Below are 12306 nucleotides of genomic sequence, written 5' to 3'. Positions count from 1 at the left end.
GCACAGAGCCTGATGTGGGGCTTGAACCCACAAACCGTGAGATCATGACCTGAGTCAAAGTCAGACGACCAACCAACTGAGCCACCCAGGTGCCCCTTTTGTGGCCGTCCATATACTATATATATGTAATTTATTATCAAATTGGTTTCCATACAACACCCAGTGCTCATCCCAAAAGATGCCCTCTTCAATACCCATCACCTACCCTCCCCTCCCTCCCACCCCCCATCAACCCTCAGTTTGTTCTCAGTTTTTAAGAGTCTCTTATGCTTTGGCTCTCTCCCACTCTAACCTCTTTTTTTTCTTTTTTTCTTCCCCTCCCCCATGGGTTTCTGTTAAGTTTCTCAGGATCCACATAAGAGTGAAACCATATGGTATCTGTCTTTCTCTGTATGGCTTATTTCACTTAGCATAACACTCTCCAGTTCCATCCACATTGCTACAAAGGGCCATATTTCATTCTTTCTCATTGGCACGTAGTACTCCATTGGGTATATAAACCACAATTTCTTTATCCATTCATCAGTTGATGGACATTTAGGCTCTTTCCATAATTTGGCTATTGTTGAGAGTGCTGCTATAAACATTGGGGTACAAGTGCCCCTATGCATCAGCACTCCTGTATCCCTTAGGTAAATTCCTAGCAGTGCTACTGCTGGGTCATAGGGTAGGTCTATTTTTAATTTTCTGAGGAACCTCCACACTGTTTTCCAGAGTGGCTGCACCAGTTTGCATTCCCACCAACAGTGCAAGAGGGTTCCTGTTTCTCCACATCCTCTGCAGCATCTATAGTCTCCTGATTTCTTCATTTTGGCCACTCTGACTGGCGTGAGGTGATATCTGAGTGTGGGTGGCCGTCCATATTTAAAGAGATTTAATGAGATTTGAAAACTCTGACTAAAAAGATACAAATTTAATTTCTTTTAAAACAACTGTGTATGATAATCAGCAAAACAAACACATGTGTCCTCAATGCCTACTTAGAGGAATTTTTCCCCTCCTAGGAAATTTACCCTCAAGGAAACTTGGAAGGGTCAAGTAAGCAGAAATCTATGTTAATTTCATAAGGCTGCCATAATAAAATACCATACATCAAGTGGCTTAAGATAACAGAAATTTATTCTCTCAAAGTTTAGGAAGCCAGAAGTCTGAAACCAAGATGTTAGTAGGGATGGTTCCCTTTTGGACACAGGCTATTCCATGCCTCTTTCTTAGTTTCTGGTGGAAACCAGTAACCCTTGGTATGCGTGGCTCATGGCATAACTCTATAATATATGCCTCTGTTGTCACATGGCATTCTCTCTTCCTGTAAAATTTATCCTCAAGGACACCTGGGAGAGAGGATAAGGATAAGTAAGCAGAATATTAGTTCCTAAGTTTCATTAACTGCTTTTAGGTAAAGTTTACAGATATAATCAATATGTAATTTATAACTTCTTTATCAGACATTGGCTCCTGACCACACATAATCTCTGTAATTTTTCTTGTCTTTGTCAAAAGCTAAGTTTTTGTCTTTGATAAAGGATATATTTTTAAAGAGGATAAATGTGTCAAAGACTTTAACTTATTAATTCATGAGAGAAATACTAGGAATTACAAATCAGCTAAAAGAGAAGTCAAAGTACCATACATTTATTGTCAGATAAGGAATGTAAAATAAATTTATGATGCAAAACTGGCCATTATTCACAGGGTAATAATTAATAGCATTCAAAAGGACACAGTTTGCATTTATGCAGATGTGGATTATTTGTATTACTATCAGTGTTCTATAAGTTAACGTCTGTCTCTGTACATAACTTTTTTTTCCAGGTACAGAACACTTTAATCTAGCTTATGCAAGAAATAGGTCTATCATTGCCCTTTCTAGTAAAATGAGTATAAAAGATATAAATACCCTCTTTTCCATAAGTGTAAGTGAGTTTCTGTGACTTTCGATCAAGTTTCAATGCATTTGTCCAAAAGCATTACATAAAATATGCCCAAAGAACAATGGTTATAATAAATATGAATAGAATTCTCTTCTGTTCTCTTCCTTTGCTCTTCTTCCCTGTGAACAAATATAGAACTATCTACACCTCAAAGGATGGTTTATTTCATTTTCAAAAGTCGTATGCAAAATATTTACCTATGAATTCTAAGGTACACATAGCTTTATCATTACAGAAGTTTTCTGTGAAAAGTAGCCTAATCCAAGCCAAAACTCACATTTGTGTAGAACCAGTCCCAGAGGCTCTAGCATTCCATAGGAAGAATGCTGTCTGACCTATTTCAAGATCTTTTGCTGTTTCTCTGGTCTCAAAAATACGACAAAATTTAATGTACAAGCTGAAGCATTGCCAGTTAAAATCAGTTTTATATGCCTTTATTATAACTATAAAAATATAGTAATGTTCTCCATTTTTTATTTTTACTTTTTAAGTCACAGGGTTTTATTGATGGGACTGTGTACTCGTCCCAGATGGTCATCAATCAGGTTCTATCTCTAGCTTCATCACGATATGAGAATATTTTTAAGGGGAAAAGTTCACTCATATTCCTTCTCATAGCCCTAAAATAGTTAATTTCATTTTTGTCTATATTTTTCCAGCCTTTATCCATACGTACAGATAAATTCCCATATGAAGATAAGAAGATAGTACCATTTTGTTTTATTTTTATTATTTTTTGTATTGTTTTACAGGTGCCGAAGGGTTTTTTTTCTGTTACCCAAAGTGGAAATGACAATGCATTTTTTTCCCTTCTCAGTACTCATAACTCATTGCCAGTTATAACACCGCAAACTGGATCAAAGTAGCCTTTTCTCTCCAAAAGAAAACCAATGGCGTTGCCAAAAACGTTATCTTTTACTTCTTTATACTGGAAACTTCCTGTAGCTTCAACTAAGAAAGTTGGGTTCTGTATTTGTGAATTAGCACAGTTGACTGAAAGGAGGGGCCCAAGCCCTACCTCTCCCCTCTCGCTACCCCGTGATGCCCTCCGTGCCAGATGCTGTGCAGTGCCTTCCCAACCACATGAAATACAGACAGTGCCAGCTTCGAGAATTAGAGGGGCTCAACTGAAGATGTTTGTAGGATTTTTGGAGAGCCACTCTTGTCACTTTTAAGCAGAGGGTATGTGTAGTAAAAAGTAAAATGTAAATGGATACCGGTAAGAGTGAGGTAAAGGGGGAAAAATTATAATTTATGATAATCCCTTGTATACTTTGTCAAAACCAATCAACTAGAGCCAAGGTGGGGTGTTTAAATTTTTTGAGACTTTAAATTGCTTTTGGATTTAAATTGGGTTTAAGTTGAAACTCCCTCCCTCCAGCTTTCCAACCTGCTAATCTCCCTTTGTCGTGCATTACTCTTTTTCTATAATCCTTATCACCATCTAACATACTATGAATTTTACTTGCTTCTAAAGTTTATTATTTATTGTTTTTGCTTCTTCACTTGAATATAAACTCTGAAGGCCAGATGCTTGCCTGTTTTGTTCACTGATATATCTGAGTACTTAGAACAGTGCTTGACACACAAGAGGCACCCAAAGAAACATGGTATTCAATGAGTAAATGAACAACTACTGTCATATTTTCAGTAGTGGCATATGAATAATTTGGTTTACCGTAGTCCTCTGGCTTATGCTGAGTAGTCTAAGAGAGAATTACTTCAAGAAGTAATTTTGTAGAATTCTCAGTATTTTTGCACTCAGTGAATGTTCTATTGAAATTGCTGGCTTGTGCTTTTAAATATTGTGTTGGTAATGTGTTTTGAGTTTACCTTATTTACTTATTTCTTCTTTCTACCTCTTAGAAAACAGACTTTTTTCCTGTACACATATGTGGAGCTGTGCTCACCTTTGGTATGGGCTCGTTATATATGTTGGTTCAGACCATCCTTTCCTACCAAATGCAGCCCAAAATTCATGGCAAACAAGTCTTCTGGATTAGACTATTGCTGGTTATCTGGTGTGGAGTAAGTGCATTTAGCAGTATCCTTTGCTGTAAAATGTGGCTCCACTTGGAAGGGAATTGAATAACAGAATTTAAGTGAACACTGTTGGCATATTGTAAGCAGGTCTTTTGTGGGTGAGATTCTTGGGTTAGTAAATTAAAAGACTTGAAATGTGAAATTCAAATTTTACATAGGACCTCAGTAATTGAACTAGGAAGAAAGCTGATGTTTAGCCTGATCATACTCACTTCAGACATCTGAAGGATGAGTTTATGTCCTTGAGAACAGTTATGGAGGATAGTACTGATTTACTGAGCAAAGGGGAGTTGACTCTGCAGACCATTTCATAGTAATCCTCCAGGCACATTTTAATTTTCACTACTGCTATGTGACATCTAGTCTTTAAGAAAATGGGTTTGGACCTTGGAAACAAATGTATGAGTAATCCTTTGGGACTTTTAAAGTTATTTTTATTTTGAATCTAATTTAAATGCATAGGTCTTGTCCGAGATTCTCCTTGACTTACTTTTTTTTATAGTGCTGACTTCCTCATCATTGTTGCACAGTGGCAATTATGGCAAAGATGTAGACCAGAAACTCCATTGGAACCCCGAGGACAAAGTAAGAGCTTGGAATCTACAAAACTTAGTTTTATATTAAAGATGACTATTTTGGTTGGTTTTGATGTATTCTTTTGTGTCATCACCAAAAATGAAACTTTTTCAGTAGAATAGTCAATTCTGTTAAATTAGGATTATTTACTATGTATGATTGAGTTTGTGTAGAATTACCTGTGTTATTCTCTCACGTCTGACCAGTGAACATTTTCAAGACATGAAGAGAATCATGATGGCAAAGAGTTTTCTCAGAAATTGTCTTTCCTAAATATGGATGTAGTGTACAACATACCCAACTGAGATCTTTTATTATTAGAATTCGTGTTTTCTGAATTATTATCTGGAAGTTTATTATTATGGACTCTACATTTGGGTTCCAGTATACTGGATATCTGAATGGAGATAGCATCTTTGATCCTGAGAAAAAAAGTGGAGGGACATATACTAAATAGATGATAAAATAGGTTTATCTGTTTTCACAAACCTCTCAGTGGCATTTCATTTTAACTTATTTTTAAAGAATTAGCCCTGGATAGGACATGTTTATAAGAATGAAAGAATGGAGTAATTTATTAGATTCTTTCAGTTATTTTTTAAAAATATTTTTTAATGTTTATTTACTTTTGAGAGAGAGAGAGACAGAGCATAAGTGGGAGAGGAGCAGAGAGAGAGGGAGACACAGAATCCAACTAGGCTCCAGGCTCCGAGCTGCCAGCGCAGAGCTCAACGCGGGGCTCGAACTCACAGACCGTGAGATCATGACCTGAGCTAAAGCTGGATGCTTAACTGATTGAGCCACCCAGGTGCCCCATTCTCAGTTATTTTTTTTTATTGTATATATTTTTTTATTTTAGAGAGAGATATATGAGCAGAGGAGAGGGACAGAAGGAGGGAGAAAGAGAATCTCAAGCAGTCTCAATGCTCAGTGCAGACCCTGACCTAGGGCTTGATCTCATGACCCTAGGATCATGACTTAAGCCAAACTTAAGAGTTGGATCCTCAACCAGTTGAGCCACCTAGGAGCCCCTGGATTCTCTTAGCTATAATCCATATATTATTTAATGCTCTAAAAATGACACCACGTTTACCATGAGCATTTTTTACCTAAACGTTTTTAGTGACATTTAATGAATCTTAGGGTTGTGGGAAAGGCAGTAACTTCCTGATCATAGAGTAGAAGTTCTCCTGTCTTAGTTCTCAGATGGAAATTTTATTTGCTCTGGATGAAATTTACAGTAGGTAAATCACTTAGGAGGAACTTTCTAATGTCTGTCTTTAATTCTCGAGCTAGGTTTAATAAATTAAGGATTGGGTTTTTTTCCACAGAAAGTTCAGATATGGAATTATTTATAAAAGATAAATGGAATAAAGTTTTTAAACAAATCCGAATTTAGATAGTTTATATTTACAGAAGAATTGTGAAAATAGTACAGAGGGTTCTGTGTTATCAATGTATTATATACCTTCCCCTTTTATTAACATCTTTAATTAATATAGCATGTTTGTTATAGTTAAACTCAAATGGACACATTTTTAACAAAAGTCTATAGTGTATTGAAATGTCCTTAGTGTTTACCTGATGCCCTTTAATTTTCATAAGGCAGATTGGATTATAAATTTTATGGGTTTTTATTTGAGAGAAATTATAGATTATTTGAATGAAATTTCACAGAACTGTTCTTTTTTTTCCATTGTCACTCAAGGGTTATGTGCTTCACATGATCACCACTGCAGCAGAATGGTCTTTGTCATTCTCCTTCTTTGGTTTTTTCTTGACTTACATCCGTGATTTTCAGGTAAGAAAACACAGCGTTAGATTTATGCAGTCAAACTTCCTGCAGGTGGAATAAGAGAAGTTTCTATAGGCAAGTCTCCAGCCTTTTTGAAAATTAACTTCATAAGCAGCAATGCCAGAAGAGGAGCGACTCAGGGAAATTGTTTCTGTGTTTGGAGAAGTAGTGTATTGTTAGTAAGGTATTCAACCTTGAAAATAGGGCTGTAGAACAAGTAAATTTGCAGAAACTTTTTCACAGAATTTTCATCAACTCCGCCTACGTTTCCTGATTCCTCCGCCTACTGATTCCTTTTAGAAACCAAAGAAAAATGAAGAACTTCTGAGTAGAGAAGCTTGGTTTTCCCAACTCTGTTGGTACTACAGTTGATACCGTTGTCAGTATAGCATCTGTCTCACTCTTGTTACTCATTAGAATTGATTTACATCCCCAATCCCATAAATGTTCTTCAGAGCATATTGAAGATGTGATGTTGAAGACTTTGAAGATGTCTTTAAGGAACAAACGTCTATATATAATTTTCTTTTCTGTTACAGAAAATTTCTTTACAAGTGGAAGCCAATTTACATGGATTAACCCTCTATGACACTGCTCCTTGCCCTGTTAACAATGAACGAACACGGCTACTTTCCAGAGATTTATGATGAAGGGATAAAACATTTCTGTGATGATTATGATTCTCAGGGATTGGGGAAAATGTTCATGAAAGTTACTTACTCTGCTCTGAAATTTTCAACCAGTTAATCAAGGCTGACAGTGACTTTGATGAACACTGATAAACAAGAGACATAAATAAAGCCGTTTGATAAGTTATTTTAAAGGATATCATCAAGAAGAGCATGGGAAAACATTTATGCCTATACTTGTTTTTAATCCCAGAAAATAAAACCAAAGGACTACAACATTGTAGATTTTTTTCCTACTTATGAGAAATAACCAGAAGTGTACCAAGCAGTCTACAAAATCCAGCCTTTCATATTTTCTAAATCATCGTAAAGCGTGTTTTGTTTGGAGCACTTTTATAAGAGACATTTTCCAGGACCCCGGATACTCAGCATTGCTCAGCAGCTCCTTTAGAATTGGGTTTTGAAGTAATAGTTTTACCATATCACTACATTTCTTACAGTCTTTATAAAATTTTTTTCTTCTGGAATCCACTTATTAAGGGGAGCAGATCTGAATTCATGTAAGCACTTTCATTGCTTAGGCTTTGCACAAGTGATTCTGCAGGTGTTGATTTAATTCCTGCCATAAGGCCAAATACTATGCCAACTAGTCTGTCACACATCCTTGCAAGAGGTTCATGAAGCTTAGTCTCTGAAATGGGATTTTAATCACTTCATGCATGAGAGAAGTAGCTATAGGTAAGTTTACTTCAGTTGTGATCTACACAAAACTAGGGCTAGTGTTCATACATAAGGCTGAAAGGTTGTGAGTAATAGCAGATATGATTAATAGAAGTTACCACAAACTGCTGTCAAGAGCTTCTTAGATTTTCATTTATATAGAAATTATAATTATTTGTGAAAGTAGTCTTTTTTTTTTTTTAATTTTTTTTTTTAACGTTTTATTTATTTTTGAGACAGGGAGAGACAGAGCATGAATGGGGGAGGGTCAGAGAGAGGGAGACACAGAATCTGAAACCGGCTCCAGGCTCTGAGCTGTCAGCACAGAGCCCGACATGGGGCTCAAACTCACGGACCGCGAGATCATGACCTGAGCCGAAGTCGGCTGCTTAACCGACTGAGCCACCCAGGTGCCCCGTGAAAGTAGTCTTGAATGAGCAAATACTAACCCTTTTAAACAAGGTGTGATCTTTGTAGGAAGGACAAAATCAATCCAAAGGGGGGAGAGGGGGAGAAAACTAGGTACAAAATAGTTGTGATATTTGTATCCACAAAAACAAAAACAACTTTCTCTCTCTCTCTGTCATGCAAGTGATTGGATAGCTTCTACTTGGATCCATATCTGTGCAGATAAAGAATGGTTTACAGATCCCAGAGAAAATTCAAAAGAAGAAAATGATCATCCAGAAGGTTCCCAGTGACTGGTTCTCAAAAGAATCTTTGAAGAAGATTAACAGGGTTTATCATTTTAGAAGAAATGATCCTATGGCCAAAATAAAAGTTGGTGACAAGTTTAACGTATAAGAGGGAGCACTTTAAAAGAAAATGGTTATCTGGTGGAATTAGAAATCTCAATTAGGAATAAGTTTCTAGATATAAGACTGTGTAAATAATACTGCTGAAGACTTCTGGGCTAATAAGACAGAAAGTGGAATAAAATACTATTTACATAGGTCACACAGTAGTGACCATGGGAGATACTTCAATAAATACCGATGCATTGAAATTTGACATCACTAGAAAAATATTTGGATACAAGCCATGAAAAATTTCTTTCATGCCTCTGAAAATCATAGTGCAACCACACCTGAGAAACACTGGTGGGTCCTGACTCCTGTGCATCAAGGAAGCTGAAATTCAAGTTGTGAAGGACCACATATGGTGAGAGGGGGATTGATAGAATCAAAGTTTATAAATTACATGTGGGGAGGATGACACAGGAAGAACTTGGACTTACAGGTTTGTACTAGAATATTAGGTTTAGAAATATGCACTAACACATTAAATTCTTATAAAACAAAAAGTTACTTCAATAGTATTTTAATCCCATTATGTAACTTTTAAACATAACAGAGGGTGAAAATGTTAATTCAAAAAGGCATTATAAATAGATTTTTGAATGTGTGTTTATCCCTCACTTACACTGAAGTAATGGAAGAGAACCACACCCTCCCTTAAAATATGACTTGCCTCCAATGTCAGTACAGAAGCTTGTATAAACAGATAAGGCATTCCTCTTCAATTCAGTCAATGTTCCTGTATTGAATATTTAGCTTTAAGGATAGAAAGTTTTTAAGCTGACAAAATTAACAGATTCTATGAACTGAATGTATTTCTTTTTTGTTCTGGATACACAGCAAAACTGCATTTCCCAGCCTCCCTTTCAATTAAGAATTGCATGAGACTGAATATTAGCCACTGAAATGTAAGTGAAATGGATGTATTTGTTGTTTTCATATTAAGATTCTGAAAAAGGGGAATGCCCGTCCCCTTTTTTTTTCTCTTTCCATTCAATGGATATTATTGATGATGAGATTTTAGGAGATGGCAGAATCACATGGTAAAAAGAACCTGAACTAGTCCACTTCTAATTTTAGATTTTAGAAAAACAAGATCTTCTGTAATTTAGGAGTTCCATTTTTATCCATCCCAGTTACTGAGATTATATTTTGCTGGAATAGTGTCATATGTTGTAAGTGCTCAGTGGATTTATGAAAGAGAAAGAACTTCTCTTATCTCTTCTGCCTTGTCCTATATAGACTCACTGTGAAATGAAGTTCAGTAAACATTGGCTTATCTTTATAAATCCGTGATTTATGTGTTGCTTCTTTTCAATCAGCCAGATTGCTAGTTTTAGAAAGAATGTACTCACTTACTAGGAAGATAAGAACATAGAACAGAACTAAAACAGGAAAAATCTTTTTGAGGCATTGTGAGTGTAAGCAACTGTATCCTCCAAAAGGCATGGTAATTTGAGAGAGAGTTCACCTTCTCAGGAAGCCTGAGTAGAATACAAAGAGAAAACCTCAAATTCTAACTTATGCCTTTGGAATGTAGTGCAAAGAGAAACTCCACATGTTTGGAAAGCTGGCGATTTAGCTGAAAAACACAAAGGTTCTACTAAGTTCTCACCAATTCTCAGATCCCAATTCCTGCTGAAAGGAAATCTTCATTTAAAATATTTGAAGCAAGTGGTAAAACTCAACTAAATGAGCACAGCTCATCTCCACATCAACCACAGATTAGATTGATGCAGCTTCCCAGTCTAAGAGCCTGACAAGGAATAGGCACACCCTTTTGTGGAGGTAATTATTATTTATTTTCATACCTACTGTTCTTTTATAGAAAATATCCAGCATGCAGCAAGAAATTATAAGACCTTCAAGGAGCAGAGACATTTGATTTGATTCAGAGAGAAGTCAATAGAAGTGAACTCAGAGATTGCCCAGATATTGTAGTTATCAGAAGTAGATTAACTATGATAAATTGCTGAAGGAGGTAGTAAAAAGGGTGGAAAACATGCATGAAAAGATGGGGAATTTCAGCAAATACATGTAAACTATGGGAAACAAAAAGAAAATTCTAGAATTGAATATGATATAACTACATAGGAAATGATTTGATAAACTTGGAAGACAGGACAATTGAAAATAAAAAACTGAAAATCAAAGAGAAAAGGGAGTGAAAATAAAAAGGACAGAGTATTTGAGTTTTGAAGGCAAAATCAAATGGCCTTGCATCTTGTAATTGAGTTTCACAAGGTGAAGAAAAAGAGAATGGCACGGAAGAAATGTTTGAAGAGATATTGACAGAGAACATATCCACAGCTGATGAAAACTAACACAGAAAATCAACAAAAAAGTGAGACTTTGGAAATGATTAAAATTGATAAACACCTAGCAGGATTAATATGCTGAGCTGAATAGTATTCTCTCAAAAGCCATGTCCATCCAGAACTTTAGAATGTGACCTTATTTGGAAGTAGGGTTATTGTAGATATACTTAGTTATGACATCATACTATATCATATTAAATCCAATGATTTAGTGTCCTTATAAGAAGACCATAAAGAGACACAGAAACAGAAGGCCAAGTGAAGATAAGGCAGGGATTGGACTAATGCATCCTCAAGCCAAAGATTGCTAGCCACCAGAAACTAGTAAGAGGTGAGGAGCAATCCTCTCCTACAGCCTTTAAAAGGCTCCTCGATTTTCAAAGGGAAATGTGACAGAGTACATTTCTATTATTTTCAAGCCACTCAGTTTATGGTTATTTGTTATAATAGCTTAGGAAACAAAAAAAACTGATCAAGTAAAAGAGAAAACAGGTTAGTAATATCAAGAATGAAAAGTGAGACATCAATACAGAACATGTTGACATTAAAGATAATAAGAGCATGTAATGGACAACTTTATACCAATAAATTCAACAACTAAGATGAAATGGACATATGCCTTTTACTTTTGTTGTTGATTTTTATTTTTTATTTAAATTCAAGTTAGTTAACATACAGTGTCGTCTTGGCTTCAGGAATAGAATCCAGTGACTTACATATGACACCCAGTGCTCATCCCAAAAAGTGACTTCTTAATGTTCATCACCCATTTAACCCATCCCTCCACCCACCCCCCTCCAGCAATTCTTTCATTTAGCATAATACCCTCTAGTTCCATCCACATTGTTGCAAATGGCAAGATTTCATTCTTTTCCATTGTCAAGTAGTATTCCATTGTATCTGTGTATATACCACATCTCCTTATCCATTCATCAACCGATGGACATTTGGGCTCTTTCCATAATTTGGCTGTTGATAGCATTGCTGTAAACATTGGGGTGCATGTGCCCCTTTGAATCAGCATTTTGTTTTTTTATCCTTTGGATAAATTCCTAGTAGTGCCATTGCTAGGTCAGAGAGTAGCTCTATTTTTAATTGTTTGAGGAACCTCCATAGTGTTTTCCAAAGTGGCTGTACCAGTTTGCATTCCCACCAGCAGTGCAAAAGGATTCCCCTTTCTCTGCATCCTCACCAACATCTGTTGTTTCCTGAGTTGATAATTTGAGCCATTCTGAAAGGTGTGAAGTGGTATCTCATTGTGGTTTTGATTTGTATTTCCCTGATGATGAAGGGTCTTTTCATGTGTCTGTTTGCCATCTGAATGTCTTTGGAAAAGTGTCTATTCATGTCTTCTGCCAATTTCTTCCCTGGATTATTTGTTATTGGGGTGTTAAGTTTGGTAAGTTCTTTATGGATTTTGGATGTTAACCACTTTATCCAATATATCATTTGTGAATATTTTCTCTCATTTTGTCGGTTGCCTTTTAGTTTTGTTGA

The 12306-nt window shown here is 36.1% G+C and overlaps 1 protein-coding gene across 14 annotated transcripts in view; it reads left to right on the top strand.

The window, feature by feature from the left end:
- The window catches only part of DRAM2 (DNA damage regulated autophagy modulator 2), a 113007-nt gene that overhangs the window by 15036 nt on the left and 85665 nt on the right, over positions 1–12306 (top strand). For 5 of the 14 annotated variants that reach the window (XM_053214598.1, XM_053214595.1, XM_053214596.1 and 2 more), the window contains exons 7-11: positions 3798–3975; positions 4477–4559; positions 6259–6351; positions 6885–7712; positions 8287–9399. In XM_053214598.1, coding sequence (XP_053070573.1) covers positions 3798–3975; positions 4477–4559; positions 6259–6351; positions 6885–6992 — 462 coding nt within the window. In that variant the 3' untranslated portion in view covers positions 6993–7712; positions 8287–9399. Of the gene's footprint in view, positions 1–3797; positions 3976–4476; positions 4560–6258; positions 6352–6884; positions 7713–8286; positions 9781–10319; positions 11418–12306 lie in introns of those variants that run through there. The other 9 variants (XM_027058367.2, XM_027058371.2, XM_015075612.3 and 6 more) reach the window with 7 other exon arrangements.

This window comes from Acinonyx jubatus, chromosome C1 (genome assembly GCF_027475565.1).
Source record: "Acinonyx jubatus isolate Ajub_Pintada_27869175 chromosome C1, VMU_Ajub_asm_v1.0, whole genome shotgun sequence".
In the NCBI taxonomy this organism is placed as follows: domain Eukaryota; kingdom Metazoa; phylum Chordata; class Mammalia; order Carnivora; family Felidae; genus Acinonyx; species Acinonyx jubatus.
This window is presented reverse-complemented; position numbering and strand designations above follow the sequence as displayed.